At 37.3% G+C, this 24762-nt stretch overlaps 2 protein-coding genes across 5 annotated transcripts in view; one reads left to right on the top strand and one right to left on the bottom strand.

Moving 5' to 3' along the window:
- Positions 1 to 24762, bottom strand: part of PDGFD (platelet derived growth factor D) — a 256110-nt gene that overhangs the window by 108985 nt on the left and 122363 nt on the right. The window lies entirely within an intron of this gene.
- DDI1 (DNA damage inducible 1 homolog 1) lies at positions 22378 to 23577 on the top strand. The gene has a single exon (XM_019716791.2). It carries the CDS (start codon positions 22378 to 22380, stop codon positions 23575 to 23577), a length of 1200 nt encoding a protein of 399 aa, XP_019572350.2.

Raw genomic sequence — 24762 nt, 5'->3', positions numbered from 1 at the left:
TTTCAGGGTAGGTTAATTCAAGACTTCGCGATGTTTTCATGGCTTCCACCTTCCTGTTCTGCTATCCTGGGTGTGTTGGCGGCTGTCCTCAAGATGTGACAGATGGCTCCAGCAGCTCCAGCTATCTCCCCCTCACAGGGTGGGATTCAGAGTCCAAGAATGGGCTCTGCCCATATGCAGCTCTTTCTAAGAAAGCAGAAACCTTTCTGGGACCCCCATGCTCACCCCCAACCAGGCTTTCCCTCCATTTTACTGGACAGAATCTGGGCACATTCTCAAACATACAAGAGTCCTAAGAGGGGAATAGAATTTCCATGACCAGCTCACACTCACACAACACACTTCCTGGGCTAAGGGTGGCTGAGCCTCCCCTAAGGCCCTGTCTACCCATCAGGGTTCTGTGATTAAAAATACTAAGGAAAGCAGTTGCCGCGGACACCAATGGCAGTGATTTGACAACTGGTGTATTGTGCTTTTATCAAGGTTTAAAAGGTCACCTGAAATATATAGTCAACTAATATTTTCTGAATACATACAACTTCAACATGGACACTATAAACACTCTTGGAATGAAAAAATTAATGACATAGCTCTGGCTCTGAAAGATGTGTTTATAATATGTTTGGGGTGAAGGGAGGTTCGCAGAAAAGTGTTTCCTTCCACATTCGGCATGTAGCTCCACTTAAGACTGGGTCATATTACAGTGAATTTTGTGAAGAAATCTTCTCTTTTTCAGCCCTCAGAACTTCCTCTCTTCTTCGTACTACCTACTAACCTTCTGTGGGTGTTTTTCCTGCCTGTTTTGTTATCCAGTATAAAGAAATAACTATCAAAGATGTCAGATAGGAAGATCTGACCTCTATCCATTGAAGGGTGAGACTTCATCCACTTTAGTCAAACTTCAGTTCTCACCTCCTGCTACATTCTTCAGGTCAAGTGTCCAGTCTGGCACTCAACATAGTTTTCATCACTGTCCTGTCAACTCCTCACCCACCTCTATTACAAAAAAGATAGTCCATCCAATTAGTAATCTTCATAAAACCCAAGTGCTTAAACATGAAGTGTACAATAAACAATAACTGAAGTGTGGAAGGAAGTCTTGATCTTTTCTCTCACCTGTGGGATTCTCTGTGAGTGCATGACATATGTCTTACAAAGACTTACTCAGTTGGCAATGCATATGTCGTATCTTATTACTCATACGAGGATGTTCACTTTTGTGAGGGAGAGCTGAAGCCTTACATGTTATAGCTCTGCCCGTTAGAGCCTTACAGAAGGCAAGTGCACAACATTCAATTGTTAAGAGTGTTATAAAATAAAAGGATCCTTGCAATTTGCTGTACAGCCCTTTTTAAAAAGATGTGTCAGTGTCATTTATAGCTCTGAAAAGGTTTGAATACTAGTACAATGACTATTGCTGTTTTCACTGGTAAACAATTATGGGACAGAGGGATTTTTAAGTTAAAAAAAATTAACAGAGTACCTTATGATGATATAGTAAGTGGGAGGTGGGGAAGAAAAATAACATTTCTTGAGTTAGTCATTGTGACAGAAAACTTAACATGCTATTTTATTGACTTTGCCTGAAACACTCATTCTTTTCCTGTCTTTCACTTGCCAGACTGGAAGCTTCTGAAAAATAAAGACTGAATGTCATTCACTGTTGTATCTAGACCTAATAGGAGATACTAATAGGCATCCAATACATACTTATTGAATTAATGAATTTCAGAATATTCTCGGAGCAAGATACTTATGTGCATGTACACATGAGGAAGCAGTACAGGAGAAACTAACCATTCAGCCCATTTGTTGAATAAGTAGGTTCATTTGCAATTCTGAAGCCCAGATTCACAAACCCTGAGGTCAAAACAATGACATGTGTGCCTTTCAGATTGCTTCTGTAAACTAAGATGTCATTTGGGAGGTATGCCCAACTCATGTGGTACCCCTTTCTCTGTGAATAGTAATAAGAGCGGTTCCCAAGTGGCTCCCATTCCTCAGGGGTGAGCTACAGCCAGTAATGTTTCTTCCTCATCCTTGGGCCTCTGGCCCTTGCATCGTATGCTATCATATGGCCTTTTCTGCCTCCTTTTCATGCGCCAATGAATGAATTCATCCTGGCATCTCAAATGAATAAGACAGTGCCTGGCACAAGACGAGGCCCAATGATATCTGAGAAATACATTATTCAATGATAATAAAAGAAAAAAATTCTTCCTTATAGTCAACCACATTCTACCACCTTATGGCTTATACCCACTTAAACATACACTATTAACATATTTATTTAGCATTTATTACTTTGTGCAAACTACAACTGTAGATGTCACAGGGCACAAACAGAAAAGATGTAAATCCTGACAAAGTGAAATGAAGAGATGGAAAAGCAAATGCATTTAATCCTAAATGCCAACTACAAAAAAATCATAACACTTTTCCTGGAATAGTGCATTGAGAAGGTTTCTAAGACTGCAGATATGCTCTGAAGGAAAGAGTACTATGTATAATTATTAATATCTATCTGGAGAATGGAAGGAGGATAGTCATGCACACGTTATATTTGCCACCCCTATTATAAAAGAGTTAATATGAAGAAGGTACTATTTTTCTAAAGTAAATTGAAATGGAGTGTTCTGTACTACTTTCTAGCTGTGTGTCTTTGGGGAAAAAAACAAATCACCTAATCTAGGTAGAAATTTCTTCATCTGCAAAAGTGATAACATTAACTTCTCAGAGGGACTGTTACAGAAAGAAAACAAAACAAAATGTGAAAATACTTTATAAAATTTAAAGCAGAAATAGAGAAATGTAATTTAGTTAAGGAGACACGCAGAAAAAAATGACACAAATAGGTAAACAAACAGTGAATTCTATGCAGTTAGTGTTTCAGGAGTTCAGAGAGTGGTGAGGCAGTTTCTTAGCCAGATTTACTACTTGAGAGAGTAGAAGTAACATGCAATAAAATGTAGAGATACAGACATGTACTTAATATTTTAAATTTGGCTTTCCTTGACACTATTTCTAGAAACATTAGGCCCTGAGCTATTTCATTATTTTTTTTCTATTAAGTTTGAGGCGATTGTGTCTGTCAACATCATACACTGAAAATATAAAACTAATAAAGTGTGATGATCTGACTTTATCCATTTAACTTCCCAAAGATCTTACAAATAATTTATTGATAGCTACTAAATGAAAATAAAAATGGGAAAAAATAGTTCCAATCTAACAAGAATAAGATAACATGTTAGGCAAAGCAGATAAGTATTAATAAAAGCAATAATTGTTTTTTTTATATCACAGCTGTATTTTGATACCTTGTTTACATTAGGGGACACAATAAAATTTCCTAAAATATGTTGAAAATGCAATGGAAAACATATTTTTCTAGTTAGATCTAGGGAAATGATTATATTTTAAGAGAGTATTTTTCCTAGGATATGGTCATAGTTTGGACTCCATTTTCCTTATGCCTTTAAATAACTGCCAAGTTTTATATCTGTCATAATACTGTACTGTTCCCTGCATGTGTCTGTACTACTAATAGAATCATTTCAAATAGGACCATTAATGCCAGTATAAAGGTATTGAATTCATTATGTTTTAACTTCATTTCTGGGGATTTGTGTATTATCTATAAGTGAAAAAAATCAAAATCCTGTATTAAGGAATCCATTTTTCTAGCCAAGTTCTAGGGTAACGCTACTTCAAGCCTGTCTGCTACGTGATGAGGAGGTTGAGATGAGTTGAAGATCAGCACACTGCTTCCTTCACTGAACACTTCTTGCTACAAAAAACTTTAGCAAACTAAACAATGTTCTTAGGGTCATAGTTAATTTACACTTGGTACAAGTTCCTTATCTTACTGAGGACAAATAACAAAGGGTTAATGGGAATGGCAGCAGGTCCATGAATCACATTGGAGCTGTACCAGTTTAGAAGAAACTAGAAACTGATTGATTCTCTTCAATCACCAGGGAATCACTAGTCTTATTAGTTGGAGAGCTACTTTAGAGCTTCCTTGCACAGCATTGTTTTGAAAGAGAAAAGGGCACGGGGGCCAATTCTGAAGTGCATACTATGGTAGATTTCACTAATGTTCTAGTTCTTCATTCTTCCACAGTTTCCTCATTCTTTGCCATGTGACTTTCTAGTAGTTCCTCTAGAGTGAACCATTTCATTTTCTTTCCCCATTGATGATGGGCTTGGAAATATGACTTGATTGAGACAACAGAATGCAGGCAGAAGAGCTGGAATGCCAATTCCTAACCTAGGCCTTAGGGGTCATGCTTTGTTTTTATTCAACCCTCTTGCACTTCTGCTATTGCCATGAGGAGCACATGTTAGGGCAAGGATGAGAGAAACACGCAGCAGATGTGGCTCCAGCCTGAATGTAGGAGTCAACACCATACACTGGGTACAAGTTCCTTTGTCTAGGTCTGTCAAATTCCATTTGACCCCAGGCACATGAGTGAGAATAAATATTTTTTGTTTTAAGCCACTGAATTTTGGGATTATTGTTATACCACTTATTCTGTATACATGAATATACATGAAGGGAATATATGAAGGAAAACTTCTAAGAGTCAAGGTGATGGGTAGCTGCTGAGATGGATACTGTTGGAAAAGGTAGACTCACACCCTGCCTATGGGCATGGTAGGAGAGGTATTAATAATTAGATTTATGACTAGCACACTCAGACAGGTGTGAAAAACTCCTGATTTTACGAGTGCTGAGAATTCCCCATTAGAGCTATGATGCAAGGAAAGAGCCATCTTTCCTTATTTTTCTTCCCCAGTTAGTGTGACAAAGAACAAAAACAAAATGTGATGTACAAATATCAGAAATTCGTTAATGCAAGAAGAATGACTTAAACTAGGATATAATAGACTTTAACCATTTACTAAAGAGGAGGAATTTTAAGCTAATAATAAAATGCATGTGGGCTGACATATATAAAGTTATACTCTTCAGTTTACTTTCTTAAAAATAGTTACACTAAAGTAAAAGTAGAGTTCTTATTTTACAATGTGGACTCAATTGATTTCCTACTATGCTTTGTATCATCCTTAAGTTCTAATTTAATGGACCCCATCAGGATAGTTTTCAAGATTGATACTTGGTTTCAACAGCTAAGGAAGACAACTGTATTAATTTATGAAAGCATTTGTGAGTAGACTGGGCAAATAAGACTGCTTATAGAATAATGTTTTCATAATTATTGTTTAGACTATGATAGTATACTACCATATCCTCTCTGTAGCACTAATAAAGACGAGTTTTTACTCCTCCAATTTCCTAGGTCAATTTCCAAATTAGTTGGTGTCAAACACATTATGAAGAAGGAACAAAATCTGACCGTAAGACTTATGAAATTAAAATGAAACAATCTTTTATCTTGGTTTCTGTTTTTACAATGTTGAGCCAAAATTTAGTGTATATATCTGAACCTTAACAAATATTTAAATTTTGGTATGTACACACACACTAAATTTATGGGCCATTTTTGTAGTTGTTAAAATTTCCTGGATACGATTTTAATAACAACTATATAAAAATGTAAAAACTGTTTCTATTTGTTCAAAGGTTTATTGGTTTGTATTTCCAGTTAGTCAAAAATGAAAACTATGGAACAACTATTGCCCAAAAGAACAAAACATATACATAAACCTTTGATTTAGCAACTATAGCCAAACTCTGCAGCAGCTCACTTAATAAAGAGGCTACCGCCATTTTGGGGGGCTCCCCAGGGTGAAATGTTCCACTTTGCATAGCTTTGTATATAATTAAAAATCTGCCTCATCTATGACCTTGAATATATTCTGGAACAAGGTATAATTAAATAACCAGAATATGTAGTAAATAACAGCTGCAAGATAAGCAACAAAAATATTATTTTCTGAGCAGTGTTTCATTTACATCTTTCTAAACTATAAACTTCTTTGCTCTAATGCATTTCAAATAGAAGGTCAGTCATCCTGTCTTTTCAGGGAGCTCTTTCTTAATCTCAAAAAATTCAATCATCCTTTTGCAATTAATAAGGCAAAGTTTCTTCCATCTCACTCAATTCACGAAAGACAGAATTATGTAATCATTCTAGAAATGCACCTACCTACTGGGCAACCTTTAAGAAAGTGTTGATTTTGGGTACAAGGAAAAAAGATGGTATTGACTATTCTTTTATCAATAGTTCTGGCTTTTTTCACAAAAAAGAACACTACTGATCCATTCTTAGTCATTTTCATAATTTCTCCTAATATCTAGTCTTAATATCAGGTAAAGATAATCCACTGTTAAGAAATGTCAGATATCTCATCCACGAAAAACATTATGTAGTCGTAAAATAAAGATTATGTAAACATGATCTCAGTAAACATTAAGCAAACACAGATGCTCAGCATGTCTCTTCATTCCAACAAAGAACTACTATTATAGCCACCATGGACTCTCAAATGGAATTTTATAGGTTGGCAAAATGCCCATGACAACTTACTCATTTATTGCAGAAATTTTCTTAGAAATGATTTCCTTATTACATCTAAAAGTCAAACTCAGGGTGGAATTACCACAACCTGTGTCTCTAACATTAGCCATGGTTTTTTTGTATTTTTTTTTTTTAATATACAAACATGCTAACCTAAGCAAAAAAAGGTGTACAAACTTGGGACACTGAGTAATGTTACTATGATCTCAAATATTTTTTTCAACATCTTTGCTTTTGACAGCCTCTTATAAACTTAAACATATGTGTAAAACATATGTGCAACACTAAGACTCTGAGGGAAAAAAAGTCACATGACTGAAGAAGTGCTTTCCTTTGGGACCCTGTGAACAAAAAGGTCTCACAAAACCCATAATAGGGCATTTAATGTCAAAGAGGAGTTTTCATCTTGGACTATAAATTTGGATGAAAAAATAGGTAAATCAAAAGGATTAATATCTCCAATTATAAGCATAAGAATATATTTGAACATGATATGATACAAAGAAAAATGAAACACTTTTACTCAGTACTTATCATGCTGCTAGTCTACCCATATTTCACATGTAAAACAAATTGGTCAGAGAATATGAATTTTCTTCAAAGAACCACACTAAATTGACTGAATTGCATACAAATAACTGAGACTTAAGTCATTGTCTCTCTAATGTTTGCTAATATTGTCAAAACAATGAGAGATACACATAAGGCCATTGTCAAAAATGTGCATACAAATTACCTATTTGCACATATAAGTGTCAAGCCTGTATAATCTCTACTGAAGAAGTGATCTCAAGAAGCTGTGAGCAGAATAAGGAACACAGCCTTAACCAAGTATCGATACATGATTGATGCTTGAAAATAAGTCCCCAAATCAATGCTGGTGGATTTCTCAGCAGTCCACAGGATATCAACATTGAGATCCTTCTTTAAAATGTAAAGAAATTTATGGGCAGAACAAAGTGTCAAAGTAGGGAAATGAGCCTGGATATATCCAAAGTCCATGACCTTAAGACTATCTGCCTGACACATTTTATTATATACTGTAATTACCATATATATAAAACTGAGAGATTTACTGACGACAGTGCACTTTCGAATCTGAATCAGCTATTTTAGAGCAACAGTTGAGAACACTGTTATAGCATATGTAGAATTAATAAAAGCTACATACACATCCAAACTCAAACCTTATCTAGGCATCAAGATTTTGACCAGATGGGTTGAGGTGTAACTCCATTGTGTTTATCTTTTCGTAAAATCTACATGAATTGTTTGAGACTCTAAAAGAAATAATTTGGAAAAACACACACACACACAACACAATATATAAATAAGCACACCTCCGCTAATTCATTTATGATTTATTTCTCCTCAGATGCTAACACTGAGACAAGGATGTGGGTACAAGCAATCTTTATTTGGGAAGTCATCCCAGGAAACACAAATGAAAAAGTGGATAAACTGAGACAAGATGGGGAGAAAAAACTAATGAACACATTGCTATGGGCAACTTCAGCTCAACCCCCTCCGAGGAACCATATGGAACATTCTTTAGAATTTCCCCACAGAAAGATGAAGCTGGGGGTACTTTTCTCTGAATTCCATCTTTCACTGTTGGAGAGCTATTCCTGGAGACATTAAAGCCCGTTACTTCCAGGCTGAGGAGGTCTGAACAAGCTCTCCCGGACAGAGAAACCAAAACACACAAGCACAGAAATGGGAAACTGTCAGCATTTCCAGGAACACAAACGTGGGCTCAGACAGATGAGCCAGGGCAGTAACAGTATCTGTTTCAAAACTACAAAATCTCAGCATTCTTTATTCAGCCATATGCTCTTTCTAAAGGATGGATAAATTTCCCCAGATGCTGGGAAACAAAGGCAAAGTCTTTCTGAATCTGCTTTCTTCATGTCCCACTTATTCTTGGGCCTGCCTTCATCATCTGACTGTCAGGTCCCACACGGGCTCTCTACAGAAGCCCTTAGATGCCCGTGTGTCCGTACCATATGTGGGAGGCTAGACTGGGTGGAGTTGTGTTCCTGCCGCTCCGCCATTATTCAGTTTGCTCCAGACTCCCCGGTTGTAGTATCAAACTACTAATATCTTCTCTTGACCTCCCACCCAGCTGAACACTGTAGTAGGAGAGGCTGGTGGTGTCAGCCAGTGCATGGTTCGCTGCAATACCTCTGAATTCTATGCTTTCTTTGGACTCTTGCCCTATTTTAATCCCAACCTATGCCATCCTGAAAGGAAACCTCCCTCTTGGCCATACTTTCAAAACATCAGACTGAATTGTTTTCTAATAGTCTCAAAAGTGATTTTGTTCTTGCACTTCAAGATCCATTGGTGAGGGCAGGGAAAAATTGTAGAACTTTAATTTATACCAGGGTTGCCAAAAAAAATGTATACACGACTTGTATTCATCTTTTGTTATGGGTATATATTGAGTATTACAATTTTAATACAGGTTTTTCCTTTCTTAAAATGTGTATACATTTTTGACACCCTCTGTATTTATTTTAAATGATCAATTTAAAACATCTATCCTTTTCATATTTTATAATGTTATATACAGTACTATGTATAGTTTATAAAAATATACATATATTGAGAGTGTAATCAAAGACTTTTCTTTTTTTAACTAATGACATCCTATCAAAAAAGTTTAAAGGTCCTGTTCTGAGAGATTGCATGTATGGTCCCAGGGCCACAGGATAAATGATCTATCAAAATAGCAGTTCTTCAGGGGAACTTCTAGATGGCTGCTATAGATTGTGCTGAGAAGTCCCTTAGGTTTGCAAACCTTACGGCCTCATGGTTACATTGTCCAGTGATTCTGGGCATCCACTCTGAGCGTTTGATTTCCTTAGGTCTGTAATTTGCTGTGAGGGTTTGGTTAATGAAAAAAAAAAAAAAAAATAGGCCTTTGAGGAAAATGTCCTGTGGAATGAGGCACTCTCACTGTTCCATCTAACAAAAAAACTATCCTCAACAGTGATTTAAAATCACAATATATGGAAAAGATCATACATATATTCTTGGTGTCAACTTCAACAGCTTGGTTGCACACAACATAAGCAATACGTACTAACTTGATTTACTATCAAGTTAGTTACTCTTAATTATAGTGAATGGATTGTCGTTTCACTATGTTTTGTCTGCTTAGTAATTCTGTAAATACCTAATGAGCAGGGACCTAGTTGTCTACTTTCTTTAACCTAGAAAAATACCTTAAAAATGACATGATAAATTATTGAAATGATGCACTATTAAGGGGTTCACATATTCAACTTTTGAAGAATATGTCCTGGTGTTGAAACAGATTTGATGATCCAGCCTCGTACTACCCTGGGCAGTTCAGAGTGCAAGGTTGAAGGGAGTAGGGACAGCTCAAAAGCATAACAGCACCCACTTCAAGTTAATAAGAGGTTACATTAATCTACTCATTGCCTTTAGAATTTATGAATTCTATCTTTTCTTACTTTTCCATGTTGTTAATTATTGTTTTTACTTATATGAGGGAAAATAACTTAGGTATAGTGCTTTTCTATTTACAAAACAAATTCAAATTATCCATTAAATCCACACCAAAATCCTAAGGAAAAGAGATCATTGCCATCACCCCAATTTTACATAAGAAGATAATGAAGCTCAGCAAAATTAATGCTTTGGACATTAAGATAATAAGTGACAAGTTTAGGGAACTTAAACCCTACTTTTATGACTTCAAAGCTACAAGCTTTCTGCTTTCTATCTTATTGATCTGTATACAGTACGTGTGTGTGTGTGTGAGACTGTTTTTCCAGACCTGCAAATACAAAATACTGTTGTTTTATACAAGGATAGAATAACACATATTGATTAATTTTTTTACACTAGTTCTTGAATATGTCTGTATTATGTTGACTTTCTTTTTTGGTCACAGAGGCAGACTGAGTAAATATTTTCAAAGAACAAGATTCACAACCTTCTTTGTAAGAACTGATTCACTTACAGTCTATTTTATTAAAAGTACAGCATGATTGTTTTCTCTCTCTAATTGAGGTATCTAGGATGATCCTAGTTATTTGAGATGAAAAAATCAATACCGTAAAGGATTGATCTTATCTAGGACTATAAAAGAGAAGGTAGGCACCTGAGGCTAACTGATGGAGAAGTTTGCTATATATTCATATAATACAAATTACTTCTACTTGAAGTTATCATTGTTTGTTTTCTTTTTTCCCCCCAGGTTGGCTTGCTGCAGATTCTGGAGCTGATGATCCTGTTCCCTTTACACTCTTCTATAAAGAAATAGTCTGAGAGCTCAATTTTAATATCAGAAACCATGACTATTGTGAGGCTCCATTTTTTTATGTGAATCTAATGCCAATAGATTTCATGCTGCATAAGCAGTAATTTACAAATTATCCTTAGAACATTTGGTCTAGTGTCTCTGAGCTACAGGCACACCACAACTCTATTCTAGATGAAAAATACTACAGTAAGAACATGAAATAAAACCATGTCTTCGTTCAAAATTGATAGTGTTTTGAGTTGTATTGAGGAAAAATAAGGAAATACAGAAAAATAAAAGACTCAAAAACAGTTTTGTTAGGGTTGCCTAGACATTTCTGGTTCTTTTCATTTACAGTTTGTGAGGGAAAAAAATCAGTGATCCTATCTTCTCTCTTTTCAATGTCAGAAATTGGGTCTCTGATTTTGAAAGCCAAAGTATGCAGTTACTCTGATTAGTTCTTATCCTCAAAAGGCCTCCAAAAAGAGAGACTACTTATGTTTTGTGAATAAATGCACTGAAGTATTTTACCAATACGTGAGTAAATAGAAGCATATTACCAGTTAAGCACATTTTATGAGCTGAGTAAAATAGAATATTTGTAAGTGGAATGGAAAGGATAATGGAACAGAGATGGGCATGGGAGTTTCACATCTCTCAGAATAGGGAGCTAGCCCGCGGACACAATAACACTCGCAAACCATTCCAATAATAAGAAGGAAAATGCTCTGGATCTCATGTCATTTAGATGGTCTGAAAAATAATTTTCCTTGTTTTTAGGGCTCTAAATTTAATTTTTCTGAAAAAGAAAAAAGATGAGTTAATGTCTCTTTTTTTTTTAAATGAAGCGTTTGTTTATCAGGTTTGTTTCTCGTTTTTATGGTTGGAATACAATTAAATTCTATATACAGATGAGCTTTAGCTATGCTAATTACCATGGCGATCAATTAACTCAGCTGCTGTTTAGAATAGAGAAAGTTATACAAACAACAATCTGGAAATTTTGTCTTATATAAGACAACTGTAGAAACATCACCTGTCATGCATATAATTCAGGGACTATCCAATTGACCACGTTGTAGTACAATAGGCTTTTTAAAATTTATTTGAGATCGTTTCACTATATCTCTGCCCTGTCATGGAATTAAGATGCACACATGCTGCAAAAACGGTTGACCCAAAGTGTCACCATAAAGTGACTTGCCATGTAACTGGCTTCTGGGGTGGCATGGCCAGTGGCTGGAGATATCAGACCCTTCTTGCTTGGGTGAACTGTATGTTATTACTCCGTAGTCTCATGTGTCAGAGATGAATAATGTAAATAATAGGAAAAGTGGTTACTTTCAGAAAGTTCTGTATTATATCATAGATATGTGTGTAGTTCCATCAACAATTTCTTTAAGATATGATATCCACTAATTTTATACATTCATGTTAAAAGTACCCACAAGGACTTTTGGAAATTCCTGATGCAATCTCTATTCATTTGCTCATAAAATATCTCCACAGGCCAGAGAGTAACATGAGCTAAGATGGATGGGCAATGTATGCCGACGCCTTGAGGGAATATTCACTAACTCTAAAGCAGATGCAGGTGAACTGAGAAAAAGACCTACACAGATTTCAATTCGGACACTCATAGGCTTTTCCTTATTAAATAAAGACTGCCTCTAACTAGTCAGACTCTGTACCAGAAGGAAACATGGGCATCCATTCTGTTTGTCTATGTGGGTGCCTGTGTGAATGATGGAACTACTTTTTAAGGCCACACTACTATTCCTTCCCTGCACCAATCCTACCATCCTACTGCATCTATTTGGTAAATGGGATAAAAAAAGAACAGTAAAATATATGTTTCTGTGAAGAGAAAGGAGTCAAGTGAGGAAAGGATTGCTCCTCTAAAGCCAGGTAGGTAAAATTTAACTATGGCTGTGATCAAATTATTCTTCCAGGCCCAAATCAATGAGCATTCTGCATGGTCTTATCCACCCTCTGCAGTCCTCCTACCCAAACAAATAACCATGAACTTCTCTAAGCAAGCGCAGCATTTTATTTACATATCTATTATGACTCTGTTCATTTCTATCACGTAAACTGATTCAAAGTGCATGAGTCTTATCTCCCCTAGTAGGTATCTCGTTCTTTGAAGGAGGAAAAGAGACTCCTATTCATCCTTCTGTCCTCAAAGCCCCTAGTCCAGTGACTTGCTCATAGGAAGTGGTCATTAAATACTTACTATCAGAAATTGTAAATGGCAGAAAACAACTAGCTATGTAAATACTAAACAGGTCTATAACTTTCTAAATACATATACTTCTGGATAATTAATGAAACCAAACCAAGACCCTTCCAAAGAATGATGTTGCTCTCTACTGATTTTCCACTATGAATTAACTGTACTGGAAGGACAAACAGCAAAAGAGCATAGAAATCACACACACACACACACACACACACACACACACAAAAGACCTAAATAGAACACAAATACAAACAGTGATTGCAAACCATAGCAGCACCCTCCTGGCAGCAGTGAGAAGGTCTTATGAAGATCTAGGATTTTAGTGCAACCCTTTCACGTGGATGCTTGTCCAATGTGTAGGCCTATGGTTATAATGCCAATCATTCAAACATTTCTGGTTTTACATCATAATCAAGACCCTGTGTTAGGAACTTTGGAGCTTCAAGGTTAAATACAATAAGAGATCTGACATGAAAAAACTAAGGGAGCAAACATCTTATGGAAATAGTTTGGATGAAATAAAGATATAAATTCTAAAATAAAAGTATAAAAAATTTAATAAAGGTGCTGACTTTCAAATCTCTAGTTTGATATTTTAGTCTAATGTACACGATTGCTCTTGGAGATAAGGGATATACTCAGAATATATGTCTCTTTTATCTACTACCCTAGAAGACATAGGCACCTAGAAGGTGCTCAACGGCAATACTTCCTTGATCAATTTTTAACACCACATGAATAAGCTAATTTTCTCATTTTTGGGATAATGCAGTGATGAATTCATGTAGCTATAAGAATTAATAATCTGACAAAGAAAATTTATGTTGAAGTTATTAAATTATATTTGAACTTACGAATAGGTCACATTGGTATTTCTAAATTATAGTGAGTGTTTTTTAAATAAGTTGACTACAAATTACCAAAAGAATAAACAATAAAAACTGATTTGAATGATTTTCTTCAATCATAGCTGAATTCAAAACACAAGGCCCTATTATCATAACTATTACTATTTTGTATCATGTGGTTATTTGTCACACAGCGGGAGTAGGAAGATAAAAATATTCTCTTTCTAAGGTACATAAGAAACCAGTTAACTGCCAATTCACAGTCATAAGTGGTTTTTATCCTATTTTAAATCTATTACACTAAATTTATTTAATTTATAAATGTTTTTCTCACAAATTATAAGTGATCTTCAAACCTTCAATAATAATGTGTGTATCCCACAGATCAGTATGATTTTTATGACTCAAACATTAGAAGGGACTATAAGGCAAAAAACTGGAGCAGCAAACTTTCTTAAAAATAAGGAAATGTACACACATGTACATTTAGACTTGGAAAGTACATATTTTTAAAAAGACAAAAGCTATCAAGAGATTATATTATATTATTTTCAACATGAAATATATAACTTAAAATGTATCTCTTTTCATGGTACAAGGTTAAAACTAATAATTTGTAAAATAAAGCAATAAATAAAATGTACCATAAAAATATTCCTGGATAGAAAATGACTAATCTTTTCATTGCACTTTCTATGTAACTGAAAACATGTGTCTACTTGCTTACTCTCTTGTTCCTTTCTCCAAGTGTGTGTGTGCGTGTGTGTGTCTTCTGTTCATATCATCTCTCCTTATAATGAAGAAGACTTATTAGCTGAGTTCCCAGTAGGTTCATACAGACCAAATTCTTAGGTCTCATGAGTTTCTTCAATTACATATCTATTTATATATTTATTTAGGATAACTTATTATGGTGTTTGAGCATCAAAGACTAAGCCTTTTAGGAAATATTAAACCTTTTTATATGGGAAACCTTCAAACATACTAATAAAAGCTTGAGCTTTCATTAGAGAATTTTTAATGTGTCTATTAAGTAATGAAATATCTGAAGAAATAAATGTTATTCATTTGTGACAGTTCTGGGACAATTTATTGTATTATTATAAAGCAAATGGAAAAATAATGGGAAAATTAGTTGTTTAACCTAAAAATACAGTTTTAAAAATTCTGCATCTTTCCTAAGTTGCATTGAAAATCTCAAGTGATACAAACTTGGCTTCTGGTCAAGATGGTAAACATTGCACTTACCTTCTCTAACGTACACATCAAAATTACAACTAAACTAAAAAACAATCATCACTGAGAATCTCCTAAAATCTTGCTGAACCAAAGCCCTACAACTAAGGACATGCAGTAGAAGCCACCTCAAGGCTGGCAGAGACAGAATAGTATGGTCCCACACCCACGTGTGACCCTTACTAATTAGGAGGGATATCTCGGCTGCAGGGAACCAACCAGAGGAATGAGAGGGTCCCAGCCTCTCCCCAGCCCAGGATTACAGAGCTGGGGAGAGAAGTCCCCATAATTTCTGGCTCTGAAAACCAGCAAAAATTATGGCTGAGTGAGATGGAGGGTGGCTGCACTCCTAGGACCTCCTCTTAAAGGAACTCATGTGGACTTACCCACAGACGGAATCACTGGCTCTGCGCTCCAGTGCTGTGGCAGCAGCTGGAGAGGCGGCAGGGACATACGGTGGGGGGAACTGAGTTGTCTGGCTTCAGGACAGGTGATGGAGGGGCAGCTATCTCCTGGACAGAGGAACTGATGGAGGCCATTGTTTCTTTGATGAGTCCCCCTCTCCTGCCTTCCCAGCATGCAGATGAAGGTGACCTCTATACTTGAGTCTCCATTGCTAACCCCATTTGTTTGCCACACCCTGGTTATTTGAATCCCCACACTGCCTAACTTTGGGGCACACCCAAGCAACTTCCAGTGGCTTTTTCGTACAAACCGCCTGCCTTGGTTCATGCTGCAGACTTTCCTAGGGTCTCTCAAAGGTTAACAGAACCAAGACAAGCAGCATCTGGGTAAAGCTTGTCCCATACCTTTGGCTGAGAAGCCCTAAACCCGGCACTCGCGGCAGCTGGCCTTGGTTCAGGGCTTGGTCTCTCAAGGCACTCTCAAGCACGGCATGGGCAGTCGTCATCTGAGGATTTCTTTGTGGCTCCTACTAGGTGGCCCTGGGTGGAGCACTGGCTGCTGCTGAACATGACCTGCAGTGGATCCCCTCCCAGGTGCCCCTGGGGCTGGTGCCCCCAGCAGCCAGCTTTGAAATGAGCTGGATAATCACCCAGCTGTCTCCAAGGATGACACACTCAAGGGGCAGATTGGGCAGCCACCAGAGCCCTGCTGAGGCAGATCCTGCTCTGTAAGGTCAGCCCCTGCACCAGGACTCCTCCACTGTAGTCAAAGCTAGTCCCCACAACCAGTGAGCCCAAGGGTTAATCCCTCCCTTTGATGTGCAAATAGCAACCAAAGTTCAAATACAAGAGGAGGGCACATACACCCCACACAATGGAAATGACTGGAGTGAATAGCTCAAGTGACCAGGAAGACTGTGACACTGAACCCCACAGCACACCTACTAAATAAGGCCATTCTACTAAGACTGGGAGACATAGCAGCCCTACCTACCTAATACATAGAAACAAACACAGGTAGGCCGCCAAAATGGGGAGACAAAGAAATACATCCTCAACAAATGAACAGAACAAAGCTCCAGAAAAAGAACCAAACAAAACGGAGACAAATAACCTACCAAATGCAGAGTTCCAAACACTGGTTATAAGAATGCTCAATGATCTCAGGGAGAATTACAACAAAGAGAAATAAAACATAAAAATGGAGATAGAAAACATAATTAAGAACCAGTCAGAAATAAATATAATAATGGAAATGAAGAATATATTACAGAGAATCAACAGTAGATTAGATGAAGCAGAGGATAGACTCAGAGATTTAGAAGATAAGGTAGCAGAAAACATCCAATCAGAACAGCAAAAAGAACCCAAAAAACTGAGGACAGTTTAAGGTGCCTATGGGACAACATCAAACATACCAACATTCTCATTATAGAGGTACCAGAAGGAGAAGAGAGAGAGCAAGGAATTGAAGACTTATTTGAATAAATAATGACAGAAAACTCCCCTAACATGGCAAAGAAAATAGATATACAAGCCCAGGAAACACAGAGAGTCCCAGACAAGACAAACCCAAACAGGCCAACACTAAGACACATCATAATTACAAAGCCAAAGGTTAAAGACAAAGAGAGAATCCTAAAAGCAGCAAGAGAAAAGCAGTTAGTTACCTATCAGGGAGCTCCCATAAGACTATCAGATGATTTCTCAACAGAAACTTTGCAGGCCAGAAGGGATTCACACAAAATATTGAACGTGATGAAAAATGAGGATCTACAACCAAGACTACTCTACCCAGCAAAGTTACCGTTTAAAATTGAAGGATACATGAAGACCTTCCCTGAGAAGAAAAAGCTAAAGGAGTTCATCACAACCAAACCAGTATTACAAGGAATCTTAGAAGGACTTCTTTAAGATATATGTGTGTGTGTGTGTGTGTGTGTGTATATATATATATATATATATAATAAAATGGCAATAACTACATACTTATCAATAATTACTTTCAATGGAAGTGGATTTAATGCTCCAATCAAAAGATAGGGTTCCTGAATGGATAAGAAAACCCTTACATATCTGCTTACAAGAGACTCATTTCAGATCACAAGACACACAGAGACTGAAAGTAAAGGGATGGAAAAAGATATTTCATGAAAATGGAAACAAACAAACAAATCTGGAGTATTAATACTTATACCAGGCAAAATAGACCTTAAAACAAAGACTATAACAAGAGACAAGGACCTAGTAATCCCACTTCTGAGTATTTATCCAAACAAATCTAAAATACTACCTCAAGGGGATGCGTTCATCCATATGCTCATTGCAGCATTATTTACATAAGCCAAGATATGAAGGCAACCTGGGTGTCCCTGGATGGATGAATGGATAAAGAAGAGGTGGTACATATATACAATGGAATATTAGCCATAAAATAATAGAACAAAATTGTGCTATCTGGAATAATATGGATGGACCTAGAGGGTATTGTGCTGAGTGTAGTAAGTCAGATAGCAAAAACCAAATGTCATATGATTTCACTTGTAAGTAGACTCTAAAGAACAAAATAAACAAACAAACAAAACAGAAATAAACTCATAGATAGAGAACATTTTGATGGTTGCCAGATGGGAGGGAGGTTGGGGGTAGGTGAAAATGGGAAGGGATTAAGAAGTACAAATTGGTGATTACACAGTAGTCATGGGATGTAGGGTATAGCATAAGGAATGTAGTCAGTAATATTGTAATAACGATCTATGGTGTTGGATGGGTACTAGATCTGTTGGACTGATAGATGGGAGGCAGATTGGGGGCAGGGTAAAAAGGTAAAGGGATAAAGAAATGCAAATTGGTTGTTACAAAATAGTCACGCTGATGTAAAATATAGGGAATATAATCAATTTAAAAAAGAAAGAAAATCTGAAATGACTTAACTGTCTAAGTCTTGATTACACTTTATTTTAAAAGTAATAGCAGTCATATAAAGGAAGAAATCCAAACACAGCAAGCTAATATACTTGCTTAACATGTTTTAATTATTGTATATGCTATATTTACGCATATACATTTGTATATATACATTTACGCAGCTACTCTTTTTTATTTCTCATTGAAAAACATTTATTTTGCTCTGAAAAGCAAGAGAAAGAGATGGTACTTTAAACATCAACTGACTATGCTAAGTGGAACCATCAGTTATCTGCTTTTTTTTTGTTCTGTTTTTCTCCTTCCTTCCTTCCTTCCTTCCTTCCTTCCTTCCTTCCTTCCTTCCTTCCTTCCTTCCTTCTTTCTTTGTTTTTCTGATTTAAGTTTTTATAAAGAGGCAAATAATGAAAGGTATTATTGTAAATTAGTTCCAAAAAATAACTTTGGGGTTATTTACTTGGCCAGTATGAAATCAGTGTCATCTTTTCTATTTTCTGGGTATTTAGGCTATACAATGAGAATTGATTTTCTGAGTGATAGCCCTGAGAACTTGCAGGAGTCTCACTTATCAAAAAAAGTTTCAATTATGTTCCTATATTGTACTTACCAAGGAAGAAATTAAGGGAATATACTTCACAAAAGCCTCCTTAAGAAAAGTTGCAGTAACCTTCAATTACCTAGATGAGCACACCTAGATAATTCAGAGCACCCATTTCTCAGTGGGTTGTGCAGTAGGGATTTATGGGATAAGAACATTTTATTTTTAGCAGTATTTATATATACTCCCAACGACTCCCAACTTTATTACATAATCAAAACAGGTTTTCAATTAAAATTTAGGGGTAAGAGAACTACATATATGATAGTTAAAACACCAACAGTGCTGAGTAAAATAAAAGAATCCAACAGAAAATAAAGAGAAGTGCTAGACATCCCCAGGAGGCTGAGTTTATCTTTTTAGATTCCAGGCTGTTTTGCAAGAGAGTTTTAAGGCCTGGATGAGTGGCTGGACTAGAGAAGCCAAAGGATGTTTGCCAATCCTGACATCCAGTGATCCATGGAATGGTGACAGTTAACTGGCCAGACCTCGAGGCTCTTTGAGTTCCATTGTGTGTTCTCAGTAAATGCTAAATTAGTAATTAGCACATAAATGCAAAATGCCACCAAAAGTAAAGAATTACAGCAAGGTGATAAAACATATCGTATAGAACTTAATTATGTTCAGTACCAAGGAAGGCAATGGAGATTATATATATATATGTATATGTATATGTATATGTATATGTATATGTATATGTATATGTATATGTATATGTATATGTATATGTATATGTCAAAAAAACAAAAAACAAAACCTTACTCTACAAACATAATTTCATCACTGTTTAAGAAACCAAAACCCTAGTATTATCACCCTAATTTATTAAGATTTTAAGAACAAATTGTCCAAACTTATAGGGGAGAAAAAAAGAGAAACAGAATCTAAGCCTCACTGGCTTCTTATTGGTTCTGTGGCAGAGTGATTTGCATGTGACAGTCTCAGGAGAAACCACTAAACCATTATTGATCTCTGGTGAACTTATCAGAATGTTAAGAACCACAGAAGAAATGTATTAACTTAATATTTTTGGGTCAAAGGTCCATCTACTTCCAGAGACAGTAAAGAATAGTTCTAAAAAATTCACAATTTTCTATAGGAAAATTACAATGCTAGATTTTTCTCCCCTAAAATGTTATAAAGTCCTCCATGTCATGAAGTGCTGTCATTCTAGGCTCTAAGTCAGGCCTTCCTCTCCTCAGCCTTTATTTCTCCATCCCGACCCACCCGGACATGGCTGACATTGTCACCTTTCTAAGCCCATCTCTTTCAGGAAGCCTTCCCTGACCAATAACCTTCACTATCTTCTTTATTTGTTCTCCAGACATTATTACTTTTTCCCACACTGTGACAGTTTCTGCGGTATTTTTTTAAGTCCCCAATTCGCTGGTGTTGCTGCTGGTGTCCATTTTTAGACTGTGAACTCTAAGAACACAGCCTACGTTTCACATTACTTGTGTATGTATCCCTAGACCTTAGCACATGCTTCATACATAGTGGGTATTTAGTTAACATTTCCAATATAAATGAATAAGAATATGAAAACATTATGATAATTAGACTAATAAGTGAGATATAGCCTGAGACACATGGGAAATACATGGGAAACAGGAGCCAAAAAAAAAAAAAAAAAAAAAGAAAATTATTTAGGCTGATGCAATATCCTCCTCTAAGTAATGGTGCAGGTATTCTGGCAAAAATTGAAATAAATGGCGTGGGGGAACCTGGCACGAGATGCTATCTTTTGGTTCATGAGTAGATACACAAGGGCAAATCAAACCAGGGAATCAAGAGCTGTTTATAATGCAAAATACTTTGTGAAATGTAAAGAACTGACACCCAAAGATTTCTACTCAATCTCTATTTGCTCTCAAGGACCTCTTTACCCTTTCTCTGTGAGCCTCCACTCTGGAGAGTATGGATTGGGGGTACTGCCCTAGGGTCAGGGGCTAGGCATATACAACGTCCAGTGTGGCATTCCCATGCATTTCACACAGAATTGATGTCAAATTGGTCTCCTCAAAGTTTCTGCTCATTCATCCATCCAAGGTAATGGCCTATTTCTAACCAGTCTCGCACTTTAGAGACCCCCCCCCCCCCCGTGTTATCCACACACACACTCCTTCTTGTACACTCCCCACATCTATGGGTAAATATATCCTGTCCATTCTATTCAAGAAACACTTTTAGTTTTTGCAACTTCAGCTTTAATCTTCCTTATATTTTCAAAATATTCTAGCAACAGCTCTCTCTTTGAGCCACTAAGAAAGCATCTATTTGTCCCTCCTGCCACCATATGTCCTCCATATGCTTCAAGAAACCTCTTCCTTAAATCAAATAAAATTTTTAAAAAAATCACAAATACCTGTATCAAATATTTTACATTTCCTTTCCTTTCTCTTTACTCTTTTTATTCCCTCCTTTTTTTACAAGTTTTGAGGGGGGGAATCTTGCTTACTGCTAATATTTAAATTCCTTAGATTAATATATGACTTCGTAAATTGGCTCCAATCGTTTTTTTCCCAGCTTCATATCCTGCCATTTAAAATCATATACAAATTTCTTCCATTTCATTGACTGTTTCACTTTTCACAGGAAGTAATAGGTGTTGTCATGAATTCTTTTTTTTTCTTTTTTTTTGTATACGCAATTCTTTTTGTCTGAAGTGACTCTCATCATTTTTCACATGGAAAATGCTTATCCTTCAACATCCTCGTTTCCTCTTTAGAAAAATGTCCTTCATTCTGTTGGTTCCCTTAGTATACTGAACGTGTCTTTGGAAAAGCACTTATCTCCAGTATTCTGATTTACCTATTAACCTTTGATCCCTCCCGAGAATGTGATCTTCAAGGACAGGCACCAAGTCTGACCTACCTCTCACATCAAGCACAGAATATGATTCTTTCCATGTAGGATACAAGCACTCACTGTTTGGGGAATAAAAGTACGAAGACTACAATGCTCAAATGAACAAAATGAATGTTTACATGTTGTTTAGGAAGAGCTGAATTTTTTTCAGATCATGGGTTAAATAGGCTCTGAAGCGCTAACCTGGGAACCTAATGGACTGGAGTAACTTCGTTTCTAGGGGAGTGGACATTCTAAGTTCCAAACAGCACACATACAAATGAACTTTGGAACACAACATGTTACCTCAGGGTTCCACTGGGCTAGACAGCAGGCACTGGGGCTGGCAGGCAGCCCTCAGACTGATAAGTGCAGAGCCTCTTGGAAAGGTAAATGAACCTAAATGAAGGCATCCAGTCGTGAGGAGCAGCTGAGCCAGTAACCGAGACCAGCTCTTATCAGCCAGTGAACAACAAATGCCCTCTGCCAACCTGGCCCTCCTGGGCCCATGCCATGCTGGTCACTGTGTATTGTGTGCGGAGGGACCTCTCAGAGGTAACTTTCTCCGTCCAAGTCAGCTCTGACTTGGAGCTCCACAATTTTCGTGCTCTCTGTGCGCTTGAGTCTGGCATCCCAGCTGAAGAGATCGAGATCATCTACATGGAGCGACTCCTCGCTGATGACCACAGTTCCCTGGGCTCCTATGGCCTCAAAGATGGTGATGTAGTTGTTTTACTTCAGAAGGAGAATGTGGGGCCTTGGCCTTCTAGACGGACATTGAGCATGCCTCGAATAGATTTTAATGGGCTAGCCATGCCTGGGACATCCGGCTCCCAGCAGCAACACCAGCAGCAGCGTCCACGGTCAGCCCAGCAGACCCGTGGTTTAGGTTCTGGAGAGAAGATGACATCTGCTCAAAGTATGGACAGTCCCGCCTTGATTCGAAGCATGCTGCTCTCCAATCCCCATGATCTGTCCTTGCTGAAGGAACGCAACCCCGCCTTGGCCGAAGCCCTGCTCAGCGGAAACCTTGAGACATTTTCTCAGGTCCTGATGGATCAGCAAAGGGAAAGGGCCCTGAGGGAACAAGAGAGGCTTCACCTCTACTCTGCTGACCCATTTGATTTGGAAGCTCAGGCCAAAATAGAAGAAGAAATCCGGAGGCAAAACATTGAGGAAAACATGAATATAGCGATGGAAGAGGCTCCAGAGAGTTTTGGACAAGTGGCCATGCTCTATATCAACTGCAAAGTGAACGGACATCCTATGAAGGCTTTTGTTGACTCAGGTGCCCAGATGACCATTATGAGCCAAGCTTGTGCTGAGAGATGTAATATAACACGGCTGGTAGACCGCAGATGGGCTGGGATTGCTAAAGGAGTGGGCACACAGAGAATTATTGGCCGAGTCCATCTAGCTCAGATTCAAATTGAAGGTGATTTCTTACCATGCTCTTTCTCAATCCTTGAGGAGCAACCCATGGACATGCTTCTAGGGCTAGATATACTCAGGAGACATCAATGTTCCATTGACTTGAAGAAAAACGTGCTGGTGATCGGCACCACTGGCACACAGACTCACTTTCTACCTGAGGGAGAGTTACCCCCGTGTGCTAAGCTGGTAAGTGGTACTGGGCTACAAGAGTCTTCAGTCACTGAAGTAGCAGATAATATCAAACATTTGGTCATGGACTCAGGACGAAAAAAACATTGAAATGGGTTATACATAAGTCATCAACTTAAGGGAGTCTCGGGTTCTGGGAAGTTTTAAGACATGAGCTCACTGGCAATGTAATCATTAAAAACATCGGTAACAACGAAACCTGGCTTTGGGACCAAGTTCTCATAGCTGTAACCGTGTAAACCATAATTGCCTATTCTTGCCCCCTCTTCCATTTCCTTTATCCATAGATCACTGAACCTGATCCTGGGGAGGCTCTGGAGGCTCCAACTGATTTCCAGATAATCAATGAAAGGAAAAGTTACCTCTTTTCCTCCCATCAGATTACAGTGTGGCTTGTCCAAACTAGTTGTGATTTTGCAGAATTCGTTGGAATAAACCATCGCAGCAGACCCCTCAAGGCATCTACACAAAACTATTTCAAATCAGAACTAACAATTATTTATATTCAGAGAAATATGTCTATTTTCAAAAAATTTGTTTTCTTTGAGAAAGTTATTAGAAATATTGGGTCAATTATACTCTTGAGTTGATCAATACTTACAAATGTCTGCTCTCGATAGCATAAGGACTGATTTCCTTATATTTTACATTTTCCCCTAGACTCCCCTGGAGCCATGCTCACTGCAATCCACTCCTCAAGGCTGTTTTTGCCATATTTGAGAAAGTAGATTTTTCTCCTAGAATAACTTAAAATAATTTACTCTTCCCTTGCATTCAAAGAAACCCTGGTTGTAAAACAAAGCCAATCAAGTAGATTGTTTATTTTTATTTTTTAATTATGGTGCTTCTTGGCAGCATAGTAGTTTTATGATGGTGAGAGTGGGAGGTAGGGGCAGGAAGTGGTCCAGGTTCCTTAATACTCATTTCAACTAGATCATTTTTTAAAATCTGCTTTGTATATTAAACTGCTACATAAATATTTTTCAAAAATGTTTTTCACTGTTAAAATAACATTTGAAAACTTCTGAATTAGAAGATCTCTAAGGCCTCATTCAGCTCTATGATCCATCTGACAAAGCTGCTCTCCAGTGATAGTGATAAATAGAAGATCCTAGACTTCATTACAACCCATGGTTAAAACATGTGAGAGAAAAGGTTCAACTGTCTGAGGCCATCAAACTCAGGGAAATGTTTCAGGGCAATAATCCATCTAGACTGGTATTAGGAAAAGCGCTAGATTCAAAGTCAAGAAATACATGTTCTGATTCCAGCTCT

The sequence above is a fragment of the Rhinolophus sinicus genome, linkage group LG06 (assembly GCF_036562045.2).
Source record: "Rhinolophus sinicus isolate RSC01 linkage group LG06, ASM3656204v1, whole genome shotgun sequence".
In the NCBI taxonomy this organism is placed as follows: Eukaryota; Metazoa; Chordata; class Mammalia; order Chiroptera; family Rhinolophidae; genus Rhinolophus; species Rhinolophus sinicus.
The sequence above is the reverse complement of the archived record's forward strand: the minus strand, read 5'-3'. Positions and strand labels throughout refer to the sequence as shown.

What these genes read in the sequence shown, in the direction of transcription:
- DDI1 (XM_019716791.2), top strand. Translation starts at nt 22,378, where the DNA reads ATGCTGGTCACTGTGTATTGTGTGCGGAGGGACCTCTCAGAGGTAACT.